Source organism: Hyperolius riggenbachi, chromosome 10 (genome assembly GCF_040937935.1).
Source record: "Hyperolius riggenbachi isolate aHypRig1 chromosome 10, aHypRig1.pri, whole genome shotgun sequence".
Lineage (NCBI taxonomy): Eukaryota > Metazoa > Chordata > Amphibia > Anura > Hyperoliidae > Hyperolius > Hyperolius riggenbachi.
The window spans coordinates 77,706,266-77,733,422 of record NC_090655.1 but is presented as its reverse complement, the minus strand read 5'-3'; the positions used below and the strand labels follow the sequence as shown (position 1 = coordinate 77,733,422).

Genomic DNA, 27,157 nt, shown 5'->3' with positions numbered 1-27,157 from the left:
CAGGGGTACAGAGAGGTCCAGGAAAGTTCTAAGGATTTAGAGCCTTCTCTCTTTTTGAACAAGTAGATCATTTTTTTTGGGTGGCTACAGGTTATCCTTTAGTTTAAAGAGACTCCGTAACAAAAATTGCATCCTGTTTTTTATCATCCTACAAGTTCCAAAAGCTATTCTAATGTGTTCTGGCTTACTGCAGCACTTTCTGCTATCACAGTCTCTGTAATAAATCAATGTATCTTTCCCCTGTCAGACTTGTCGGCCTGTGTCTGGAAGGCTACCAAGTTCTTCAGTGTTGTGGTTCTGCTATGAACTCCCCCTTCCAGGCCCCTCTATGCACACTGCCTGTGTATTATTTAGATTAGGGCAGCTTCTCTCATCTTTTACAAGCTGGATAAATCGTCCTCTGAGCTGGCTGGGCTTTCACATACTGAGGAAATTCAGACAAGGACAAAGCTGTTTGCAGGAAGAAACGAGCAGCCTGAAACTTCAGTGCATGAGTGATGCAGGGGGAAAGAAACACACAATGATCTCTTGAGATTCAAAAGGAAAGGTGTATACAGCCTGCTTGTGTATGGATGTATTTTCTATGTGTGGACATACTGTACATCAACCTACTTCCTGTTTTGGTGGCAATTTTGTTTGTTTATAAACAAACTTTTTAAAACTGTTTTTAACCACTTTTAATGCGGCGGGGAGCGGCGAAATTGTGACAGAGGGTAAGAGGAGATGTCCCCTAACGCACTGGTATGTTTACTTTTGAGCGATTTTAACAATACAGATTCTCTTTAAAGTAAACCTGTAATAAAGAAAACTTTCCCTGGGGGAACTTACCTCGGGAGGGGGAAGACTGATTCCTAATGAGGCTTCCCCCATCCTCCTAAGCCTCGGCGGTCCAGCGCTGACCCCATGTCAATATTTACCATCTGCGCTCCTGCGAAAATGCCATTGCATGTGTTATCACCCATGACAATACTTAGCTTAAAAATGAATAAATATAAACATAACCAGTGTGTGCCACAATAACAAATAGACCAAAAACAAAATGTTTGCCTTGAGTTTAACAAGTTTTATTATAATAAAAAGTAAATTTCCAATGTTTTTTAATCACATAAAGAAGAATACTGAACATAAATTAAACTGACAGGAACAGTAAGAGAGTATTTATAGCTCCCCCTTCAAATGGTGACCTAGGACATCGAATCGCTAGGTTTATTCAGTAAACAGCAATCAGTTAGTCGCTTCATGGGGACGTCGAGTGAGAGATGAAAAAATAAAACTTGTGGAAAGTAAGTACATCTCTCTTTACTGCATACATATAATAAAACTATGCACTGGCATTGTTTGCCATGACAAACAACAGCTGTATAGGCACGTGGGTGAAAAGGAATTCCGTCATATTCAAGTTAGCATTGTCAGCGGTTATGGCTACTGTAAGACGAGGTTGAAACAAAACTCCCTGTAGATGGAACATTATGACATGATGATGTAAGTGCAACCACAGGCATGGACATGGCCCTCTAATGACCAATCAGAACTCTAAATAGTCTGAAAAATCCATGGCTTCCTAATAGCGCTCAGCAACAGCACTGAAGATGTAATCACCCCTTTCCCCCATGGAGTCACATCTGAGTGCAGCACATCCGGGTCATGTTGCTCTTTTTACCGTCGAGTAACACCACCGGTAACATGCGTAGGAAGCAGCCATATGGGTGCATGTAACTTCATGGTCGGCTGTCTGACCTGCCATGGCAAGCATGTGTGCAAAAGGGGTCTTTCCCTAAAACTTGATGCTTTCCAAGAATATTGCAGAGTCACTGCAGAACTCCTGCTGATGTCATCTGATTTCACAAAGTGGGTGCTGAGTCTATATTCTAATGTAAAAAAAAAAAAAGGGTTGGCAAGCGCTGCAAACAGTCCCGTAAGCGTTATAATGGAGATTGGATTGAACATGCACGACTCCTGGCATGGAATCATTTTCCTTCTTTCCACAAGTGTGGAAAGCCTCTAAGATGTTACCTCTTAAAGTGGACCTGAACTCTTGCACAGGACAGAAGGAAAATGTAGAGAAATGCACCCTGTATGTATTTAGAGAGTTTAGCCTGTCCGATTCCCTCTCATCTATGACTAATTACAAGTTGTAATTTGATCCCTCAGCTGTGTCAGCTGGCTGCCTTGGCAGAGCAGCTAATTTGTAAATACAGGATGTTAACCCTATGTCTGCTTCCATGAAATCAGGAAGTAAACACACTGCAGATTTATTGCAGGATTTGTATCAGCTGTAACAAAGAAATGTTTTTCTTTAAAGGGGTTCTGTGGCATGTTTAAAAAAAACCCCCAAAACTGACACTTACCTGTCATATCCCATGCTGTCCTCCTACGATCCTCCGTTCCCAGTCTAATTATTCCTCTAACTAGAGTGCAGCCGTGGCAGCGCGCGTGCTCGCTCCCGCACGCATCATTGAGAGCTTACTGCGCAGACACAGTACAAGAAAACTTAGTACTGCGCAGTAAGCTCCCGATGACGTGCGGGGGAGGGAGCATTACTCGTCTAGGTAGACGGATAATTAGACTGGGACTGGCAGCGGGGAACAGAGGATCGTAGGAGGACAGCGCAGGACATGACAGCTGCAGGGGGCCGATAGAAGTCCCACGTAAGTGTCAGTGATTGCTTTTTTTAAACATGCCACAGAACCCATTTAAAGTTTATTATGCTGTTTCTAATCATTTAGAGTTGAGATGAAGTTCTGAGTTCAGGTCCGCCCTATCTGTATATCCTAAATGACTTAGAAAAGCTAGATATATATGCAGGGCTGGGCCGAGGCAGAGGCGAGAGAAGCTCCAGCATCAGGGCTCAGTGTAGGAGGGGGCGCACAACTCGCTCAGCTATCATTCCCTTAATTTGTTTGAAGCAGAGAGAAATAAGAAAAGGGGATACATGACAGTGACTGCAAGCCGGATAACTAGAGATTAAGTAGTTGGGGGGGGGGGGGGGGAGGGGGGAGTTGGGGGCCCTGGGGCGCCTCTTACTCTATTAGCAATCAGTGTGTGACGGCTGGGGTGGGAGGAATTGGGGGGCGCACTTTGGTGTCTCAGCCTTGGGTGCTGGAGGACCTTATTCCGGCTCTGTATATATGCAGATATAGCTATCAGAGTATGCAGAGATAGTTTTGCGGATCGCTGTCTCTTCTCTTGGCACAAGTAATGTCAAATACAAGGGCTGCGCAGAATGATGGGCAATTAAAGGACCACTGTCGCAAAAATCTTAACATTTTAAATATATGTAAACGCATTCAAATAAGAAGTATGTTTCTACCAGAGTAAAATGAGCCATAAATTACTTTTCTCCTATGTTGCTGTCACAGTAAGTAGTAGAAATCTGACAGAACCAACAGGTTTTGGACTAGCCCATCTTCTCATGGGGGCTCTCAGGGTTTTCTTTATTTTCAAATGCACTTAGTAAATAGCAGTTGATCTGTTCAACTGCCCAAAAAATGTATGGTGAACAGGGTGGCTGGCCAGCATCTTTCTATAAGTCTTTTTCACGGAGTGTCTTTATATGTTGGCGTTTTATAAATACAATAAATAAATATATAAAGAAAGACAGAATAAAGGCCATGCTGAGAATCCCCTATGGAGAGATGGCCTAGCCCAAAAGCTGTCAGTAATGTCAGATTTCTGCTACCTACTGTAAGTGACAGCAACATAGGAGAAAAGTAATTTATAGCTCATTTTAATGTACTTCTTATTTGTATGCGTTTACACGTATTTTAAATTTTAAGATTTTCACGACAGTGGTCCTTTAAACTATGGAGACCACAAGCAAATTAAACATCAGCTGTTCCTAGCTGAGAGCATCTAAAAACTGGCTCAGATTCTAACATTAGAAAAAAAACCACAACACAAAGACTTAAATAATAAATATTCTGCATGCCTACCTATATACCCGTGTAGGATTCTTGATTTTGGGTGCAATTTTTGGTTTAAAATAACATTTAAAAAAAAATCCACGCTGGTTTTGACATGAAAGATGTGCCAAGCCATTTGCTGGCCCCTGCTTTTTCTGAGTATAGCTCGCCCTTACTGACTGGACCTCATGGATGAAAAGTGTTCTTATTGGGTGGGCTGACCGTGCAGCTCCTGTCATAACAGTACTGAATAGTGACATTATAACAGTGATGACCCTTTGTGGTGTCATCTTTGAAAAGTGGCAGCCATATAAGTCATGGTAGAACCAGATAGCGGAGGTATAACCAGGTCTTCCTGTGAGGTCATCCTCCAGGCTCTGATCCAATGCAGATACATAGTGATTTGGGGGTTATGGGGGGTCACAAAAACTCCCAAATCCCTCATCAGTGTGGGACACGTCAAGGTTCAGAGGAGGGCAGGTACTGAAAGGTGACACCACAGAGGGGTAGGTAAAACTGCTCTAAATGCAGCCTTCCATTTCAGATCTTTGAACTAGACATCTTTGAAAATAAGGGAGCACAGAAATGATGATCATTGCATATTTCTCCCATAAGCTACACTGAGAAGGGGACAAGACGGAGTGTTATGGAGAACTGACCAATCCTGCTCTCACCCAAGCCAAAGCTCTGGTCATATTATTTCCACGTTGCTCATAATATTGACATGCAGTCATCCTACAAGGTCACTGCCTAGAGAATCTTACTAAGTGCTCTGGGCTCTCAGCTGCGATACAGCAACATGCGTTCGGCGCAGGTCTGGCCCACTAAGCCTGCGTATTGTTTAACAGTGGTTTCATCGCTGGGTCCTTTGCGTTTCCTCTTATATATGCTGTAAGGCATCACTGTACGTTTGTGAAGGACTCGTACGCGGCCCAGATCGGTCAAGCGCTCTGGGTCCCCTGTGAAGCAGAAAAACAAAAAATTACAATTAATTCCAGATCCAGACCAATGATAATCAACCAATATGTCACATGCGCTCCTAAGCATTCTCTTATGTTGCTGCCAGTAACCACTCTGAAATACTCATTTTGTTTGAAAACTAATTAAACTACACGGCTCTTCGAGCCAGAGGAATGAATGCATTTTCTGCAGTAACTAGTAAACAATCTATGGAGTAGGCCAACAAGCAAGACCATTAGGATGACCATTGTTGAATGTTATGCTTTCAATTATTTCAAGTGGATGCAAATGTTATGCAAACTAATACAGCCTGGAAGCAGCTTCTTCTCTTCCTCCACTCAGGGCAGCGCTGCATGCTCTGGGCCCTGATCACATATCATATCATGTGATCGGAAGCCAGAAGACATGTCAGAAGTGCAGTGCTGCCCAGGGTGGAGGAAGAGAAGAAGCCAATCCAGCCATCTGGACAGATAATTATATCTGCTCCCTGCCGCTTGATCTTCATGGCTGCATCAGGCAGCCAAAAAGCAGGTTGCGATCAGGTTGCAGGTCTGGTTGGGTGCTGTAACAGATAACCCAGAGAGCAGGTCGCGTCTGAAGAAGTAGACCCGCACAAGCCTCTATTAGTAAGTCACTGGATTGGCGGTTCATGTGTGACAAGGCAGTGCAATGATTGAAAAGCAGATCACATTATCTTGAATTTGATTCTGAGGTGGAATGAAAGTCAGTGTAGAGATTTGCAGATACAAGAAGCAGGTGAGGAGCAATAAGGAGGATAGATACGTCTAGCTGCAGCATTCAGGGTGGACTGTGAAGGCAACACTGAACTCGGTGGGATGCCAGTTAAAGGGAACCTGAAGTGAAAGGAATACAGAGGCTACCATAGCCAACCTCTAGTAACAATGCCAGTTGCCTGATCTGTGTGCCGACACTTTTAGTCACTAGCCCAGAATAAGATCATGCAGATCAGATGCTATGACTCTGGTTTGACCCCACTGCATGCAGGTGTGTGGCTCAAAAACAATTAAAGCCAAAACTTCAGCATGACAACTGGCATGGATAACGAGTGAAAGAAGATAGCAGCCTTCCCATTCTTCTCACTTCAAGTTCCCTTTAAGAGTGTATTGCAGCAGAGGCAAGATATAGTGTGCATCAGGACTTTGGTGGACTTTAGGAGGTGTTATTTGGAAATGTTGTGCATGATGAAATGGCAGGACCCCAAAGCAGCCAGACATCCCTTCATTGTCAAAGTTAATGTTCTTGGGAAAAAAAGAGACTACAAAGAAAACCAAACTTGCAGTGCATAATTAAAATTAAACCACTAAGAGTCACAAATCAAGACTACACATCAAGACTTCAAGGTTTTGCAGGAATGCAGTTTAAGAACAATCAAGGGAAAGACCAGAAGAGATGAGATCAGGAATCAGAGGCTGCTGTGGCTGAATAGTGTACTGGTTAAAGAGAACCCAAGGTGGGTATTTTGAATAAAGAGCGCCAAGCTAGCAACAATCTGCTTGTCGTTAGCCTTGTATTTACCTGCAGCCTGTCAATTAGTCAGCGCTCTCCCGCCTCTGTCCCCGCCTCCATGAGCATCCTCCAAACGGAAGCTAAGCCGCGACCCAGGAAGTATCTCCCAGGTCGCAGCTTCCGACTGGAGGAAGCTCACGGAGGCGGGCAGAGGCAGGGGAGCACCTACTAATTGACAGGCTGCAGGTAAATACAAGGCTAACGACAAGGAGTTGTCAGCCTGGCGCTTTTTACAAGTGGGCACAGCAGACCCCAGGGGGGGGGGGGGGGGGGGACTAGAGGCGGCAATACAGAGACACAGAGGCATGTGATTATGCACAGAACATGCCTCTGTGTTCTCTTAAGATTCAAAATATCCGCCTCGGGTTCTCTTTAAGGGCACTGCTACTATATATAGAACGCATTCTAGTGGCTGTAGCTCTGGCACTTTGAGTCCCCAGGAGAAACGTGCGATATAAAAATGATTTGTCTTGTGTGGTATTAAATTGAACATATGCTCAGAGGCGTAGCTATGGGTGAGCATGGGGGCACACATGTCCCCGGTCACATCACTGTAAGGAGGCTCAGCACAGCCGCTGCACCCCCACATGTGTGAAAGGTGGCTCGCTGGCTGCCCGAAGTGCCCCTGCTTCTCCCCCTGCCACTGCAGAGGAGTGCAGAAGCATTAACAGCAGTAGAAAAAGGGGGCACATTGGGCTATCTATAGGGGGATGGGGGCACATCTGGCTACCTAAAAGGGGGACATTTGGCTATTTAAAAGGGGGCATATCTGGCTATCTGAACAAGTGAAGGGGGCACATTTGGCTATCTAAATGGTGGAAAGGGGGGCATGTATCTCTATTTTTAGGGGGGGGAAGGGGACACAGCTGGCTATCTAAACACAATTTGCATATCTGACTCCACCCATGGCCACGTCCACATTCTGATGTGTGGCCACCCACATTTTGTCACTGGTCATCCCACTCCTATGGCGTGAATCCACTAAGTGGCCAAAAAATTAGAAACACCCTCTAATAACGAGTTGGTCCACCTTTAGCTCTGATCGCAGCCAATACTCCTCTTGGCATGGACTAAACAAGATGCGGATACCGTTGCTGAGGAATGTTGGCCTATGTTGACATAATGGCCGCTCTAAGTTGGGTCAGATTGGATGGTAGGATATCCAAGCTTTGAAGTGATCTTTAGGCTTTGTCCCACAAATGCTCAATAGAAATGAGATTAGCGGACTGAGCTGGCTATGGAAGCGGGTTAAACTCTGACCGATGTTCCTCAAACCAATTTGAGATCGATCGGGCAAGGTGGCAAGCGCCCACAACAGGCGTCTTTTCCTATGGTTCTGTAATACCAAAGGCACGCTTGATGGTCTCCTGCTGCTAAAGTCCATCCTTAGCAAAGTCCGTCTTGTTGTGCATTGGGATATGCATAGTGATGTACTTGCATTGAATTCAACTGTAATCTGTCGTGTTTTTGGCTCAACTGCCCGAGATACTGCTGGGTGAGAAAGTCCTAAAAGAGTCGTAGTTTCAGAGATTCTAGCACCAGCTCTTCTTGCACCGATCATCCCTCAACTCACACTGAAATACTTTGTCTTAGCCATTTTGACATTAACTTCTGTGAGAACTACGCCGTCCAAAGTTGAGCGTTCTTTATATAACCAACTCTGTATTGTTTAGTCACTGGACTGGCTTACTTTCAAATAAGGGGTGTGTCTAATTTTTTTTTCTTCAGTTCTTACCTCTACCTCCCCCCCCCCAAATATCACTGCATGCGACCGTTTCCAACCACAGGTGAAAAACTTCTGAATGATGAGAGGCACCTGTGTGGCAAAAAGAGCAGCTGCTTTACTTGGTGTTTCAACCTTTCATGTGCATTAGTCCTAAAAGAAAGACATTTTTATATGATACAAATGCCATTTTGTGTATATTGCTAGCTGGCATTGTTATAGAGATATCCAGCATACAAGCAGAGAACACCTGCTGTAGTTCCAATCCTAATCATTCCCCTCTCTATAGAAAGCCATTAATGTGTCTACTCGCCAGTCCTCATATAGGAACGTGGCTCTTGAGATGAAACATGTTGGGAATCACAAGATGGTTACTGAGCAGTCACTGTTCTGGAACATCTGTGTAGAACAGGGACATAAATACAGGAGAGTTCTGTTAAGTCTCCGATGGACAGTGAAGAATTTGATTCTGATCTGTTTTGATCAAATGTGTATGCAAAAAACACATCTGGGGCGCAGCTGGCTTCTAGAGACCACCTCACTCTGAGCAGCGCTGACGGCCTCTGTGTGGAAAAAACAACATGGAGTCGTCTCACTGCTACCATGTGTGACATCGCTGGGAGTGTGAGATCCTACAGATGCACAACAATGACCTCAAAGGAGAAATACAAACGTAAAGCACGTTTCTTATGAGGATTCTAAGAAAACCTGATGCCAAAAAAAACAACTTATGATATAGTGAATTGTGTGTTTAGTATAGATAAGGATACAAAATAATAGTATAGATAAGGAATTGAACATTAGTAGAAAAGAAAAGTCTATATACACACACACACACACACACTATATATATATATATATATATATATATATATATATATATATATATATATATATATATACACATATATACATACATATATATATATATACATACATATATATATATATATATATATATATATATATATTTATATATATGCTCCTCCGCCAGTAACAAAACCTGCACCACTATCCGTTCTGATATACAGTGTATGTGTATATACATTATTATATATATATATATATATATATACATATACACACATATATATATATATATATATATATATATATATATATATATATATATATATATATATATATATATACACATATACACACATGTACATACATACATACATACACACACACACACAAACACACACACTGCATCATTCTGTCCCAGTTGCAGTTTTAAAACCACACGGTCTTAAACTATAAGAAAAAGCAGAAATAAGGACCCTTTGAAATTTCCCACTGTATAACCTTATCTCAAGCTGTATCTCACTGTTTTGTGGCTTTTTAAGTGCTTCAGAAAACTGGACTGTATCCCACCCAAGTTGGGTCGGAGAGCTCAGAGAAGCTCTTTTGCATAGATAACATCTGAAGTTTTTTTAACTCTTCCTGTACTGGAAAACAATATGAGACTTTGTTACAAATGTTCTATTTCTTAGCTGTACTACACATGAAATTAATGATCTCATAAGTTTATTTTCGCTTCAGGTTTGCTTTAAGTATGGGTGAAAAAAAAACAACAGGTTAAAATGTACTTACTTTCTTCAGGGTTGCTGTTGAAACGAGCATATTTATTGCACTCCAGTAAAGGTACACATGTCTCGATGGGCACCCACACATAACTCTCAGGGCAAAGGAGCTGCGATGGCCTATACTGACCCTAAAAAAAGAAGAGGAAAAAATAATACATTGTTGTAACAGGTTTCACATGCAGCTTGCTTACAGTTACCCATCTGAAATATCCACAGGCTCTAGACCGCAGCAAAAGAAAAGTGTGTACCGTATATACTCGCAAGCAAGCCGACCCGCATATAAGCCGACCCCCCAACTTTTAACTGAAAAAACAGGAAAAAATGATTGACCCTCATGTAAGCCGGGGGTAGGAAATGCTGGCCGTGTGATTCCCTCCAGTGTGTCCCAGTATAGCTAGTATAGTGTCCAGTATGGGTAGGTAGTGCCTCAGTATAGCTAGTATAGTGCCCTGTATAGCTAGTATAGTGCTCAGTATAGCTAGTAAAGTGCCCCAGTATAGCTAGTAAAGTGCCCCAGTATAGCTAGTAAAGTGCCCCAGTAAAGCTAGTAAAGTTCCCCAGTAAAGCTAGTAAAGTACCCCAGTAAAGCTAGTATAGTGCCCCAGTATAGCTAGTATAGTGCCCCAGTATAGCTAGTATAGTATCCCAGTATAGCTAGCATAGTGCCCCAGTATGGCTAGCATAGTGCTCAGTATAGCTAGCATAGTGCGCAGTATAGCTAGTATAGTGTTCAGTATAGCTAGTATAGTGCCCAGTATAGCTAATAAAGTGCCCAGTATAGCTAGAATAGTGCCCCAGTATGGCTATTATAGTGCCCCAGTATAGCTAGTATAGTGCCCCAGTATAATTAGATAGTGCCCAGTATAGCTAGTATAGTGCTCAGTATAGGTAGATCGTGCTCAGTATAGCTAGCATAGTGCTCAGTATAGCTAGTATAGTGCTCAGTATAGCTAGTATAGTGCTCAGTATAGCTAGTATAGTGCTCAGTATAGCTAGTATATTGCCCAGTATAGCTAATAAAGTGCCCAATATAGCTAGAATAGTGCCCCAGTATAGCTAGTATAGTGCCCCAGTATAAGTAGATAGTGCCTAGTATAGTGCTCAGTATAGGTAGATAGTGTGTGTGTGTGTGTGTGTGTCCACTCCCCCGCAGCCGCCGCTATTAGCTTACCCGGCGACTTCCCATATTCCTCCCTCCGTCTCCTGCACGGGCTTGTAAATAATTCACAGCAGCTCGCCCCACGGCGGCTGCTGTGTGATGACGGAGGAAGCTGTAGGCAGAGCGGTTCCCATAGCAACGGCGATACACATCGCCCGTACAGGAAGCTGCTCTGCCTACAGCTTCCTCCGTCATCACACAGCAGCCGCCGTGGGGCGAGCTGCTGTGAATTATTTACAAGCCCGTGCAGGAGACGGAGGGAGGAATATGGGAAGCTGCCAGGTAAGCGAATAGCAGCGGCAACCGCGGAGGGGGGGGGGGGGGGGGGGGATGGGGAAGGAGCCAACGGACCAACATGACTCGCATGCAAGCCGACCCCCCAACTTTTGGCCCACTTTTGGGGGGTCAAAAATTCGGCTTGCTTGCGAGTATATACGGTAGTTCTATTATGTTTGGTCAATAACATGTACAGTACTGTATAGCCAAGCATGTAAAAGACTGTGCCTCCTAATCTGACATCACACAAGGAAGGACAGTTTAGCTTTAAAGTGGATCCGAGATAAACGTTTCCTCATTGCATAATTGTGTTCCTTTCATATAGTTTATAGGGCATTCCTCAAGCCAAATACTTTTTTTGTTTTGTTTTAATAATCTAATTCCCTATAAATAAAACAAGCCTCGCCCACAGCTTCTCCAGAGAGCATTGGCACTCTCAGCCTTAGTAGCAAGGGCTTATGGGAGCTCAGTCTGGGCAGGAGGAGGTTACTAGCCAGACATTTCAAAGGCAGAGGGGAGGAGGGAGTAGGAGAGGGGAGTGAAGTTTTCACAGGTTGAGGGCTGGAGATACAGATCAGCTTGCCTGTGTGTAAAGTGACAAACAGAACATGGCTGCCCTCGTATCACAGGAATTATAATTGATTCATAAAGCGCCAACATATTCCGTGGCGCTGTACAAAGTAAGAAACAAACATGGGGTACATAATACAGACAATTGTGTACACCAATATAAAAGATACATAATTAGTGACAAAATACAAACAATGATACAAACTATAGAATTGGTAATGACAGTGATAAAAGTAACATGATGAATAAAATGTATGATTTCCAAGACACAAAAGGGGGAGAGAGCCCTGCCCTTGGGAGCTTACAATCTAAAGGGAATGGGTGGAAACAAGAGGAGGGGTAGTATACAACAAATATATAGAGGCAGTGTGTTTTAGGATACCTAGTAGGAGTGCAATTTGGTCTTAGGACAAAGGGAAGTGGCCTAGGGTAGCACATATGCTTGTCGGAACAATTGTGTTTTTAGAGAGCGTTTAAAGGTAAAGGTTGGCGAGTGACGGATGTGTTGTGGGAGGGCATTCCAGAGGAGGGGTGAAGCGCGTGCGAAATCTTGTAAACATGAGGAGGTGATTCTAGAGGAGGACAAGAGAAGATCATGTGCCGATCTGAGATTGCAATTGGGTTTGTATCTGGAAATTAGTGAGGATATGTACCGGGGAGAGAGATTGTGGAAAGCTTTGTAGGTTAGGGTTAGGAGTTTGAACTGGATCCTCTGGTTAATTGGCAGCCAGTGAAGAGCTTGACAAAGAGGGTCAGCAGAGGAAGATCAAGAAGAAAGATGAATGAGATGAGCAGCTGAGTTCAGTACAGACTGGAGTGAGGCCAGTCTGTTAGAAGGTAGTCCACAAAGTAGTATGTTGCAGTAGTCCAGACGAGAAATTATAAGAGCATGTATTAACATTTTAGTTGCGTCTTGAGTGAGAAAAGGACGGATGCGAGATATGTTTTTGAGTTGGAGATGGCAGGAGCTGGTTATGGAGTGAACATAAGGAATAAAAGAGATGAGTCGAATATTACCCCCAAGCACCATGCTTTGGGAACTGAAGTTACGGGAGTGTTATTAACATTTATTGTTACTTCAGGCAGAGAGGTGGACAGAGACAGTGGAAAAATTATTAGTTCTGTTTTACTCATATTAAGTTTTAGGAAGTGAGAGGACATGAAGGAGGATATAGCAGACAAGCAGTCAGGAACACGGTTGAGGAGGGAGTTAAGGTCTGGGGCAGAGAGGTACAGTTGTGTATCGTCTGCATACAGGTGGTATTGAAACCCGAATGAGTTGATTAAGTCACCAAGACCGTGCATGTAGATGGAAGAGAGGAGCGGACCAAGGACAGAGCCTTGGGGAGCCCCAACAGACAAAGCATGAGGAGAAGAGATCTGATCTGAGTAGGAGACTGTGAAGGACCTTCCAGAAAGGTAGGAAGATAACCATGTGAGAGCAAGGCCCTTTATTCCTACATTTGAAAGTATTTGTAAGAGTAAGGTGTGGTCGACAGTATCAAATGCTGATGACAGGTCAAGAAGGAGGAGTATGGAAAAATGACCTTTGGATTTGGTTATAAGAAGGTAATTGGCCACTTTGGTAAGGGCTGTTTCCGTTGGAGTGGTTAGAGCGAATAAATAATCATAAACCGTTGAAGCGGTTTGCAGATAGATATGCTGAGTAAACTATCTAAACTTTAGATAAGATATATAGACAAGTTATTTGTTATAGTTAGTTTTTCATTTTGGATCCGCTTTAAAGATTTCAAAGAATAAAGATAAGCCTTGGCTTGTTTACATTTTTTGTTGCGTATATGTTACGGCCAGAAGCCAAAATCCGGCCACCTCAGGTTCTGAACGGTCAATACGGGAAATGGCCGACTGCTGTGGCCAATTCATTTAATGCAGACCTTTTTGCAGACTTTGGCCGCCCAGAATGCAACAAGTCTAAATGTGACATGTCAACCCCTTTAGTGTCTTTCCTGCTGTCTTCTGCTCCCTGGACTCTGACTGATGAAGCTGCAGGCTCTGCAGGATAAAGGGAAGGCTTCAGCAGGCAGCTGTGAAAGCAGCTTCATGGGTCCTGTATGCAGAATGGAGAGGCAGCACAGGGAGCTGCAACCGACAGCTGTGAACTTAGGACCTGCTGTGTGTACAGAACGCAGGCAGAGATGGCGGCAGGTCCTCCGTGTGTATGAGGCGCGTGCCACGAACTGTCGCTACTCAGAGCTGTTGCCAGGCGATTGACTTGGCCAATCGCCTGCAACATCTGTCGCAGCAACCGTCGCTAGTCCGCCACGCGTACTGCGTGTTTATGTACGGACTAGCGACAGCTACCCACAGCTAGAAGGAAGCTTCCGGCAGGGGCCAAACCTTCAGCGACAGCTTCCGCCGCTTCGCTGCCTGTCGTGTAGACAGCTGTTGCTCAGGTGGAGATGTCGCTGAGCTGTCACGCACACGTCTCCTGTGTTCTAGCAACAGCTACAACGGTGCCTCCTGTGTATGAGGCTTAAGCAGCAGCGGGAAGTCACTTTGGGGCTTGGCTGGCCTCATGTAGTCAAGTGTTCTGGCAGGCCGAAATCCGAAAAAAACGTATTTTGTGTTCTCCCCGTGTGTGTGGGTTTCCTCCTGGCATTCCGGTTTTCTCCTACATCCCAAAAACATACAGATAAGTTAATTGCCTTTCCCCTAAATTGGCCCTAGACTATGATACAAACACTACACAATATATACATAGACATACGACTATGGTGGGGATTAGAATGTGAGGGACAGTTAAAGGGGCACTATGGCGAAAAATTTAAAAATGTAAAATATGTGCAAACAAACAAATAAGAAGTATGTTTTTCCAGATTAAAATGAGCCATAAATTACTTTTCTCCTATGCTGCTGTCACTTACAGTAGGTAGTAGAAATCTGACAGAAGCAACAGGTTTTGGACTAGTCCATCTCTTCATAGGGGATTCTCAGCAAGGCTTTTATTCTTATAAAGACATTACCTAAAAAGGATTTAAACAATGATGCTGGCCAGCTTCCCTGCTCTCTACACAGTATTTTGGCAGTTGGACAGAGCAACTGCCAGGGGCGTAGCTAGAAATGATTGGGCCCCATAGCAAAAAAAAGTATGGGCCCCCCCACGACCTTCCAACCCCACAGACCTCCCACCCAAACATTTTGTGGAGAAATCTGATTTCCCCGCAAAATGCACCCAGATTGTCGGCAGATTTCCCCACAAAATGCATCCAGATTGTCGGCAAATTTCCCCACAAAATGCATCCAGATTGTCGGCAGATTTCACCACAAAATGCACCCAGATTGTCGGCAGATTTCCCTAAAATATGCAACCAGATTGTCGGCAGATTTCCCTACAATATGCAACCAGATTGTCGGCAGATTTCTCTACAATATGCAACCCGATTGTCAGCAGATTTCCCCACAAAATGCACCCAGATTGTCAGCAGATTTCCCCACAATATGCAACCAGATTGTAGGCAGATTTCCCCACAATATGCAACCAGATTGTTGGCAGATTTCCCCACAAATTGCAACCAGATTGTGGGCAGATTTCCCAATAAAATGTAACCAGATTGTCAGCAGATTTCCCCACAGGGTAGGCAGATAGGTAGACGGGTGGGCAGGGTAGGCAGATAGGTAGACGGGTGGGAGGGAAGGCATATAGGTAGCCAGGTGGGCAGTTAGGTAGCCGGGTGGGCAGGTAGGCAGTTAGGTAGCTGGGTGGGCCGGTAGGTAGCCGGGTGGTCACTTAGGTAGCCGGGTGGGAGGGTAGGCAGTTAGGTAGCCGGGTAGGCAGTTAGGTAGCCAGGTGGGCAGTTAGGTAGCTGGGTGGGTGGGCAGTTAGGTAGCCGGGTGGGTGGGTGGACAGTTAGGTAGCCGGGTGGGTGGGTGGACAGTTAGGCAGCCGGGTGGGTGGGTGGGTGGACAGTTAGGCAGCCGGGTGGGTGGGTGGGTGGACAGTTAGGCAGCCGGGTGGGTGGGTGGGTGGACAGTTAGGCAGCCGGGTGGGTAGACAGTTAGGTAGCCGGGTGGGTGGGTGGACAGTTAAGTAGCCGGGTGGGTTGGTGGGCGGACAGTTAGGCAGCCAGGTGGGCGGGTAGGTAGCCGGGTGGGTGGGTGGACAGTTAGGCAGCCGGGTGGGTGGACAGTTAGGTAGCCGGGTGGGTGGACAGTTAGGTAGCCGGGTGGGTGGACAGTTAGGTAGCCGGGTGGGTGGACAGTTAGGTAGCCGGGTGGGTGGGCGGACAGTTAGGTAGCCGGGTGGGTTGGTGGGTGGACAGTTAGGCAGCCGGGTGGGTGGGTGGACAGTTAGGCAGCCGGGTGGGTAGACAGTTAGGTAGCCGGGTGGGTGGGTGGACAGTTAGGCAGCCAGGTATGTGGACAGTTAGGTAGCCGGGGTGTGTGGGTGGACAGTTAGGTAGCCGGGTGGGTGGACAGTTAGGTAGCCAGGTAGCCGGGTGGGCGGACAGTTAGGTAGCCGGGTGGGTTAGTGGGTGGACAGTTAGGCAGCCGGGTGGGTGGGTGGACAGTTAGGTAGCCGGGTGGGTGGACAGTTAGGTAGCCAGGTAGCTGGGTGGGTGGACAGTTAGGTAGCCGGGTGGGTTGGTGGGTAGACAGTTAGGTAGCCGGGTGGGTGGGTGGACAGTTAAGTAGCCGGGTGGGTTGGTGGGCGGACAGTTAGGTAGCCAGGTGGGTGGGTGGACAGTTAGGCAGCCAGGTATGTGGACAGTTAGGTAGCCGGGGGGTGTGGGTGGACAGTTAGGTAGCCGGGTGGGTGGACAGTTAGGTAGCCAGGTAGCCGGGTGGGCGGACAGTTAGGTAGCCGGGTGGGTTAGTGGGTGGACAGTTAGGCAGCCGGGTGGGTGGACAGTTAGGCAGCCGGGTGGGTGGACAGTTAGGCAGCCGGGTGGGTGGACAGTTAAGTAGCCGGGTAGCCGGGTGGGCGGACAGTTAGGTAACCAGGTGGGTGGGTGGACAGTTAGGCAGCCGGGTGGGTGTACAGTTAGGTAGCCAGGTAGCTGGGTGGACAGTTAGGTAGTCGGGTAGCCGGGTGGGTGGACAGTTAGGTAGCCAGGTAGGTGGACAGTTAGGCAGCCAGGTATGTGGACAGTTAGGTAGCCAGGGGGGGTGGACAGTTAGGTAGCCAGGTAGGCGGGTGGGTGGACAGTTAGGTAGCCGGGTGGGTGGACAGTTAGGTAGCCGGGTGGGTAAACAGTTAGGTAGCCGGGTGGACAGTTATGTAGCCAGGTAGCCGGGTGGTCAGGTGGGTGGACAGTTAGGTAGCCGGGTGGGTGGGTGGAGAGTTAGGTAGCCAGGTAGCCGGGTGGACAGTTAGGTAGCCAGGTATGTGGACAGTTAGGTAGCCGGGGCGGGTGGGTGGACAGTTAGGTGTCCGGGGTGGGTGGGTGAGTGGGCAGACGGGTGGCTTAGTGGGTCAGGGCCCCCCTCCCTCCCTGACTCACCTCGGGGACCCCCCTCCTCCTATTATGAGCGGTGCGGCATATAGAGCAGGCTCCGGCGGGGTAATCAGGCGCTAGAGGTCCAGCTGCCTCCGGGCTACGGTGTCTCATCTCTCTGTATGCTGCTCGAATGCGAGCAGCATACAGAGAGAGGAGACACCGTAGCCCGGGGGCAGCTGGACCTCTAGCGTCTGAGCCTGCTGGACCTCCCGCCGGAGCCTGCTCTATATGCCGCTCTCCCGCGCCGCTCATAATAGGAGGAGGGGGGCCCCCGAGGGGAGGCAGGGAGAGGGGGGGGGGCGGGCCGGAGTGCCGGCATTATTATAATTAAAAAAAAATCTCTCTTAGCTGATGGCGGCGGGCTCCCTGTGACGTAGGGCTGCCGCGGGCCCTATAGCAACGCTATGGTTGCTATAGCGATTTCTACGCCGCTGGCAACTGCCATTCAAGTGCTTTTGACAATAAATAAATCCCTGAGAATCCCCCCATGAAGAGATAGACTATTCCAAAACCTGTCGCTTCTGTCAGATTTCTACTACATACTGTAAGTGACAGCAACATAGGAGAAAAGTAATTTATGGCTCATTTTACTCTGGAAGAAAAACACACTTCTTATTTATGTTTGCACATATTTTAAATTTTTCGCCATAGTGCCCCTTTAAGTGACAAGACAATACACTCTGTACAGTGCTGAGTAAGATGTCAGCGCTATAAAAATACTAAATAATAATAAAATACATTTCCTGTCCTATCATTGGCCTTTCATAGAATCACTAAACTAAACGTTCTGTACTACTTTGATGTTAAGATTTCTCAAGCACTATCCTTTGGTGCAGCCGAAATCTAAACAAGCAAGTCTGTTTTTAGATAAAAAATTCCATCTAATTACTGCATGTAAACTGCCTTTTTTATTATAAAGCTGTGCCAGGTCCAGGAATAAATATATTCAGGGACAGCATTCGTTTATGGTTAATAACACTACAAAGGTACTCTTATCCTTCAAGTAAGTAAATGAGCAAAGACAGAAAGAGCTGTTGTACTCCCAACCCGAGCTTGGCTGTCCATTTTCTGTAAAGTTTGTTTAAGATGGTGAGAGGGATATGTGTTGTCAAGAATGGATGTAATAAAACTGAAAGCGCAGGTTTCTTTCCAACTGGCACATCTCTCCTGACATTCTGAGCTTAAAAAAAGAAATGAGAAAAATAAAACCTGGTACATTTCTCAGTGCCATCCAGTTCTATGTACTCACATCAAATTCACCACTCCTAATTTTCAGTTATCTACGAAACTTTCTTCCCCTAACAGGAAGTGGCTGTTTTTTGTCTGGCTCGCCAATATTTATCTGTAGGAGCCAATGCAGATAACACTTGCATGACACCTACCAACCTTCTGGCATTTGGAGGTTAAGGATTTTTGCCGGAAAATGCTAATTGTGATGCTGATAAAAAAAACAACACATCACATACCGAACGCTTGCTTTCTCACTTACAAATATAGCTCACCCTGAAGAACCCCGGCGATCAAACAGAACAAAAAAAAAAGTGATACACAGGAAGACGTGGCTAGATAAGGGATGTTCCTTAACAATGTTTACATGTGTTCTAAATATGGCAGATGAACTCAAGACATTAAAGTAAATGACTGTGAGGACACCCAAATGATGTTCCGAGCTAGAGTAAACAAAACTTAAAGCCAAGCATTAGAACATGCTTCACACTTAATGAATGTGGTCCTGTTTTTAGTCTAATATTAAGGAACAAGTGTTCTTAGTAAATATCGAATAAAACACTTCAGCGCAGGCTCACTTATGTCCACCACCGAGAACACCATAAAAACAGATGCGCTTACCAGATCCTTACAGACCTTAACTACAGGGTCTGTAATAAAGCTTTATGAGGTCAGCAGCAGGTGTCTTCACAGCCGGCCTCCTCTCCAGTTTGGACAGAATAACTCAAATCCTCATATGCAGTGTTTCACCAAAATTAGAGGCATGCAAAAAAACAATGCACATCTAAGCGTATCTGTAGCAATTTTTAATGTAGCGCAGTAAAAAACAGCATAAAAAGTTTTAAAAGGGGTCACTCACATCAGGGTCCTTGTTACAGGGACCCACAGAGAAGACAGCACATAAATCATGGGACGTCGTCCAGCCACACGTCCACCTCACTCGACCGGTTTCACTATTAAAGTTTCCTCAGGAGCTAAAAGACATGGTGGCTGGATATACCTATATATAGTTTTTTACCTTAATTAGGCAGAGTTGTGCAGAGATGGCCGCACGGGAGAACGCCGTCAGTGCTTCCGGGAAGATGGTGGTGCGCTCCACGCAACATCACTTCCCCTTCCGCCCTCATAGGGAGTCAGTTCAGGCATGTTTCCGGATATTATTCCGTATCAATATGTGGCAAAGCGTCTCCCTTACATTTATAATTATTTATTGAGACCCAATATAGTTAAATTGAATTAAAAAGTTATCAGATTATTGTGCAAAAAGAAAAGAAAATTACCTGCAGGCATAACGTGGGGATGAACGGCGTCCCATTTACAGAGATCACATCATTTTCTATCAAACACTACCATCTACATGCCTCTAATTTTGGTGAAACACTGCATATGAGGATTTGAGTTATTCTGTCCAAACTGGAGAGGAGGCCGGCTGTGAAGACACCTGCTGCTGACCTCATAAAGCTTTATTACAGACCCTGTAGTTAAGGTCTGTAAGGATCTGGTAAGCGCATCTGTTTTTATGGTGTTCTCGGTGGTGGACATAAGTGAGCCTGCGCTGAAGTGTTTTATTCGATATTGACTCAAACGCTGTACTGAAGTGTTGGACTTTGGCTGCGACACACACATATTGTTCCACAGATTCATGATTGTTTGGTTGCGCTGATAATGTGGTTTTGATTTTAGTGTTCTTAGTAAATAATTTGGACATCCCGTCTAGGATGTCGTGATACCAATACCTGACCACTGTTGCTTCGTGCCCCTCCAAGCCACCTTGGAATTTGTAAACTATCGTCACAATATCTTCTGACATTACCGGTGAAGCAGGAAAAGGGTGCAGGAGCCCTTACAGAAAAACCGGTGTCGCCATAGGTGCCTATGATAAAAGCTGCATTTAGCAGCAGTAGGGGGACATTTTGGCGCATGTCAGCAACCGTTAGCAGGAGCGTCAGGGCGCCCAAATTTAAATATTTTTTACTGCAAATCGTGGCTATATGCAGCTATAAAAGTAAATCTGGGTGCCCGATTAGCGGCAAAAGGGTAAGTTTTTACCACACAGGCTAGAGGAGAAAATGTCTTCTCTTGCTTCTAATTGGACACCTCCGGGTGCAAAAATTTACCTTCATAGCTGCATATCGTGGCTTTGTGGATAAGGGGGAGGGTTAAATTAAGGAGGGAGGGTACTGTGTGAGAGTAGGGTTAGGTTTAGCAATAGTAAAATATCGGTAAATAATACCAATATTATACTATGAAAATATAGTAGTAGAATATTGCTAATTTTAACGAGATACTACTACTGGCAAACCTGGTGCCCTCTTTTCATGTACGCCATTATCGGCCCATTTTATTTACTTCCCATGCTGCTGCTTCCAGACCACCCTGGTTCCTAAACGGTGTCTCTCTCGCCAATGAAATGTAGAGTTAGAGATTACCCAGCAAGCTCATGGTGAACCAGAACTCCTAGGAGTGTGTAAGGTACAAAGGTCAAAAAAGCCCTCTTACTAAAATGTCATGCAAAACATGAGTTTTCCTTCTTAAAAAAAAGAAGGTTTTTGCGGTTATTCAGGTTGGAGTGGGCATATGAGGTGTCCCACAATGCATCACTGCTGAATATGCAAATCATCCTTTGGTGTCCCTGCAACAGCGCATTGTCGGCTACACACAAGCGTGTCAGCTGTATAGCGGACAACGCACTGAGTTCTGTGTGTGTGTGTGTGTGTAAGGAAGGGGGGGGGGCGATGGAAGAACGACGAGCGGGGCATGTGTGACGTCACGTCACGCAGGGGAGCGGCGAGAACAATGGGATTGGCTTCACTGGGGTTTAGCAGATCTGCTCGGCGGATTGCTCGCAGGTCAGGGGTTGCCGTTCACACACCTGATTGTTAGCTAAGTCGGTCGTTAGCGGCTGCCTTAATTCAGGCGTGTGTACGAAGCTTAAAGAGAATCTGTATTGTTAAAATCGCACAAAAGTAAACATACCAGTGCGTTAGGGGACATCTCCTATTCCCCTCTGTCACAATTTCGCCGCTCCCCGCCGCATTAAAAGTGGTTAAAAACAGTTTTAAAAAGTTTGTTTATAAACAAACAAAATGGCCACCAAAACAGGAAGTAGGTTGATGTACAGTATGTCCACACATAGAAAATACATCCATACACAAGCAGGCTGTATACACCCTTCCTTTTGAATCTCAAGAGATCATTTGTGTGTTTCTTTCCCCCCTGAGGGGGGAGTGCATAGCAGAACCACAACACTGAAGAACTTGGCAGCCTTCCAGACACAGGCTGACAAGTCTGACAAGGGAAAGATACATTGATTTATTACAGAGACTGTGATAGTAGAAAGTGCTGCAGTAAGCCAGAACACATTAGAATAGCTTTTGGAACTTGTAGGATGATAAAAAACAGGATGCAATTTTTGTTACGGAGTCTCTTTAAGATAATATTAAAATCTATGTGTACCACAGTGTGCCAATCAGAGGCCAATAAATGAATGTCTAGGAACACTTTCACGATCTGTTATTGCAGACTATGTGTATGTTCACTGCATGACTTGCACTAGGCCATGTATTCGCCTTCTGGGAGCAGATCTCTGCAGTACTGAGAGGTGCCAGATTTCAACCACAGATGTTACAAATGATTCTGGGGACTCTAATACAAAGAGGAACATGAGTTCCAGGCCCGGGCAGCTACGTTGACACAGGAAACCACTGTCAACTAATTTCATTTGGTAACCGAAAAGCCTTTTTAAGTATTGCCATGTAGCCCAAATATTGGCACATATACAACAAGTCCCGGCACGACAACATCAGAGGCAGACAGCGCCTCTGACCCTCGCCCCTTCCCCCCACCCTGCCTTCTGGAGACATTTCAAAGTGAACTCTGGATGGGATTTGTTGTAGGGTCTGAAAACCTTGTTTGTTCTGTCATATCCCATCTAGGAAAGGGCTGCTCTGAGATCAGCCGGTAACAAAGGGGAGATTTAACACAGTGCTGTCCAGGCAGCTCCGTGCAGGGGTTAAACACACAGTCTGCTCTTGCACTGACATCTGCAGCACAATAACCCCTGGTGAGATTTTATTAAAAGGGTATTAGGGCGGCTTTGCAGTTTGAGAGAAGTCTCCGCTGCATAAACAAGAGTTCAACCTTCAACTGTCATCGGCGGCATTATAAGAGGCAGCAACACCTCCGGAGGGAGTGTGTCTATGGGTCATAAGAGAGACAAACTACTTCAGATTGTCCACATTTGATGAACCATACAGAGTGTGGAATGTGTGCCAAATTCTTTTATTAACCAAGATGCACGTCCTATTGCAGGCTGTACAGCATAGCCCCTTACATACGGTATGCTTGCATGTATATACGCGGTGTTCTCTTGTCAGCATACAGGAACTGAGTCTGAAGGCGGCTGTTAGCTGAAATCTTACGCTTTTTCTTTTAAAGTGAGTCTGAAGCAGTTTTTTTTTTAAGAAAACAAAATCTGATACTTGCCTAAGGAGAGGGAAGGTTCTGGGTCATATAGAGCCTTCTGTCTCCTCTCTCGGTGCTCTCTATCCTGTGCTGGCTCCCCCCGTTTCAATCCCCCACCGAAAGGGTATCTGGAAGTCTTATAGAGCCTTCCCGTTCCTCTCCTGGTCGCGTCCTTCCACTGCTGGCTGCCCTGTTAGCAGTCTCCGACTGATTGGACAGAGACTGCTCTCTGCCACTGCGGGAGGCTTCAGAAGCGCATGCGCTTATGCACATGCGCGGTAAGGAGCTACCAGTCTTTGGGAGCACTCAGGCTCACGAACACTGACAAAGCCTCCTGCGGTGGAAGATTTGAACTGAGAAACCTGCGGTGGAATGAGGGAACCAGGGGAGAAATGGGAGGCTCTATAGGAACCAGACTCAATTTGAAGAGGAACCATAGCGAAAGTAGCAATGAATAAAATTGATTATGGTTTACAATATTAATTTATTAATTATTTAGACAGTGTTTGCCCATTTCAAAATCTTTCCTCTCCGATTTACATTGTGACATTTATCGCTGGTGGTGACACCTTTAGTTCCGACAGTGATCCGTACGGAATGTTCGTTACTGACAGTTCTATGCACCGTGGAGATACTGGTTGCTTGGCAGATGGAAAAAGCCATTATTTCCCACAATGCAACGAGGCTCACAGGCAAAAAACTGCATGGTCATGACCTCACACTGTGGGAGGGGTTTCACCACAAAACTTGAAAGAGTAACTGTTAGGCAGAAAATACACAATAAGTTCTCTACTGCATGCTAATAGAGCAGTAGAAAGGATGCTAACCAGGCAATGTAAAAGTTTCAAATCATTCTTACTTTTGTAGATTTCTCTCCTCATGCCCCAGGCTCTAAAAGTGTACGCAAGCCGCAGAGAGAAGTGACAGGCATGCTGAATCAGCCTGATTGGCTGATGCCTCTGTCACTCATCTCTCTGCACTGCGATTGGCCGCCTGGTCTCCCCTTGTCTGCCTGGTCGCCGCTGCTGTTAGAGCGCACGGAGGGTGGCCAGAGGCTATCTCCTGTCACTGTCCTCTGCCCCCCACCTCCAGTGGCATGTCCGCGCCCCCCCCCCCCCCGCCGTTCTGCCGCCTGCCGCTTTCTCCTTTTTCCCCGCACTGAGCTTTGGGGAAGGATAAAGGTGGTGCACACACACAGACTCCCGGAATAATGGTTCCAGGCGCTGCAGTATCCTACACTTTGCACTAGTACAGAGAATAGATGGGAACCACAGCGCTTGGATCCATTATTAGGTGAGTCTGTGTGTGGCTGCTGCATTTATTCCTCCCCGCTGTGCTCAGAGTCAGTGCGGGGAGGAGGGGGATGCGGGGGGGGGAAGAAGATCTAGCCGGACACAAGATGGCCCCTACCAGCAACAGGAGCCTTCTAATATATAAACATGAAAATAACAGAAATCAAAACGTGGACACTACGATACATCTGTCATGTAAGTAGAGCATGTATTTATCTACTTACATATGTGTTTTTTTGAGGGGGCATTTTAGAGCTAACAGTTGCTCTTTAAGGGTAAATAGGAGGAGGAGGACACTCCAATTAATCAATAAGATAAGTTTTCATATAAAAATATATAAACTATATTAATATTATTATCAACATTAAAAAGTGTTGACCCGTAAGGCAACCCACCAACCTCCCATAGCATACCACCCCAGCACTCATACCCACATCCATCCAGGGACAGAGCTCTTTCTTATGGGTGATCACCAAAAAATAAAATGTCCATGTATGTTTAAATGCGCTCCGAAGAATAATAGTATGATGCGAAATAAAGATGTTAGTAGGCAAGGGCACATAACGGACTCTTGGCTGGCAAAGCGTACAGTAGAGCAAAGCACAGTTCATCATCAGCAAACTTTTGCATATATAGCATGAAGCAGCATCAAGCACGTGACTTGTAGACAAAATAGCAAAAGGTAGTGTGAAGCATGTCACATATAAGCACGTTTGTGGCTATATACTCTACCGATTCCACAGCGTCACCATGTGTCCAGGTCCCGAGTGTCCCATGAGGCAGAGTCTATAGATATCACCGATAGCTTAAGGCCATGCGGACATTTGTAGTCCAAAGTGTGCAGCGAAAAACTGCATGGTCATGACCTCACACTGTGGGAGGGGTTTCACCACAATATCAGCCACACAGACTTTGCTTGCTGTGTGTTGGCAACGATCGCCGCCGCTCGCCGCCACCCGACACATAACGCCCCCCCCCCCCCCCCCCCCCGGTGAGACCCCTGCGCAGCCTGGCCAATCAGTGCCAGGCAGCGCTTAGGGGCGGATCGGGACTCCGTCTGACGTCACGACGTCGATGACGTCATCGCAATCGTCGTCGTGGCGATGGGGGATGCCATCAAGGAAATCCCGTTCAGAACGGCATTTCCTTAGGAGGGTACGCGCCGGCGGCGATCGAACGTTATGGGCGGACGCCGCAGGGAGGGGGGCATCATGTAGCTAGTGCCAGGCTAGCTACATGATTTTAAAAAAAATATTAAAAAAAACCTGCTGCGCCGCCACCCTGGCGCAGTTAATAGAATGCCAGGGTGGGTGTACTTTAAGGGCAAATAGAAGATATATAAAATGATCAGTGGCTCAGCAGCACTTTAGGAAAGTAATTTTACCTCACTATGGCTGCCCTTGCCTGTGGTAGAAAAGCACCATGCTGTGGGCAGGAAAGGGGAGCAAAAGGATTCAGAAGAAAAATACAAGGTGAAGGTTTGTTGATACTCCTAAGCAGTAATATTTTCAGAGGTTTGAAGATACCTGGACATGCATGGGCTCCAAGGTCCACCAGGCAACTAGGCGGTCTCCTGGGGTGCTGTTCGGGGGAAGGCCAGATCACTCCCAGCAGCCTATGTGAGTCATCCGGCAGGCAGAGCAGGGCTACGGGAAGATGGCATCCAAAGCCCTGCACTGGAGACTATTTGTTCCCGTTCTGCTCTGCTTGTGTCAGCGTGGGAGTTGTGAAAGTGATCGGGAAGCAGCGCGCCGGGAGAGGAGTCTTCAGCAGGTGAGTAAATGAGATTTTATTTTTTACAGGTGCACATTATTTTCTGGTGAAAGGCTTCCCAAATTACAATGATTTACTAGTGAAAGATTGCCACATTACGATTATTTTCTGGTTCAACATTGCTGCGTTACAATTATTTGCTGGCGAAACGCTGCCCACATTACGATTATTTTCTGGTAAAACATTGCTGCGTTACAATTATTTTCTGGCAAAACACTGCCCACATTACGATTATTTTCTGGTGGAACATTGCTGCGTTACAATTATTTTCTGGCAAAACACTCCCCACATTACGATTATTTTCTGGTGGAACGTTGCTGCGTTACAATTATTTTCTGGTGAAACACTGCCCACATTACGATTATTTTCTGGTGGAACGTTGCTGCAATACGATTATTTTATGATGAAACATTTCCAAATTACGATTATTTTCATGGGGGGCAGTGGCCCACAGGTTTTCTGGAGTGACAAAATGGCTAGAGGCGCCCCTGTGGACATGTGACCATCGCCTGATCCAATCACTAATGATCAGGTCACACAACAATCTATGTAGATGCACACTGCACATGTACATTAGATGCACATGCAGGTTAAAGGAGAACTCCATGAAATGTCACTGCATTGGACAAGAAAAGATGTTGCAATTTTTACATATTAAAATGCAGCACACAATCAAATGCCCTTTCTGCCAATTTTGACTGGCCCAATTTCAAGCTGCATACAACATAAATTAGCTCTGCATGGAAGTCAGGTCTGCATCTCATTAGCTATCCCTATTTATTACATTATTTCTGAAAGCATCCTCACTTTACGTCACTTTAACAAATGCGCCTAAAGGTCCTTTTACTTAATGTCAGTTATAACTAAAAAGACAACTGATGTGCAAGGTAATGTCCATGTTTCCTTATGGCCTCTTTCACACTAGAAGCTAAAAAACTGAAGCCTTTTCACAATGCACTGCTATGGAAAGTTAAAACACATTAAAAGGAACCTGAGATAGGCATATAAAGACAAAATATACATACCCGAGGCTTCCTCCAGCCTGATCGCTCCCATACTGTCCTCTGCAGACTCCTCGTTCTCCCACAATTGGCCCCGGAAAGTCCTCCAGCCCGGGGGCCAACTGCGTTGACGTCGCTGGGATCTGCACCTGGGTGGTACTACTGTGCAGGCACAGAACACTCCCGTCGACGGGAGCGAGAAGGAGGAGAGAGCCTGGCCAGACTGGCCCCAACT

At 45.7% G+C, this 27,157-nt stretch overlaps 1 protein-coding gene across 5 annotated transcripts in view; it reads right to left on the bottom strand.

Moving 5' to 3' along the window:
- Window positions 1–1,042: 1,042 nt before the first annotated feature.
- The window catches only part of ATE1 (arginyltransferase 1), a 170,532-nt gene continuing 144,417 nt past the window's right edge, over window positions 1,043–27,157 (bottom strand). For all 5 annotated transcript variants that reach the window (XM_068257584.1, XM_068257583.1, XM_068257581.1 and 2 more), the window contains 2 exons: window positions 9,709–9,829; window positions 1,043–4,861 (listed from right to left, as the gene is read on the bottom strand). In XM_068257584.1, the coding sequence (XP_068113685.1) occupies window positions 4,683–4,861; window positions 9,709–9,829 (300 nt within the window). In that variant the 3' untranslated portion in view covers window positions 1,043–4,682. The remainder of the gene's footprint in view (window positions 4,862–9,708; window positions 9,830–27,157) is intronic.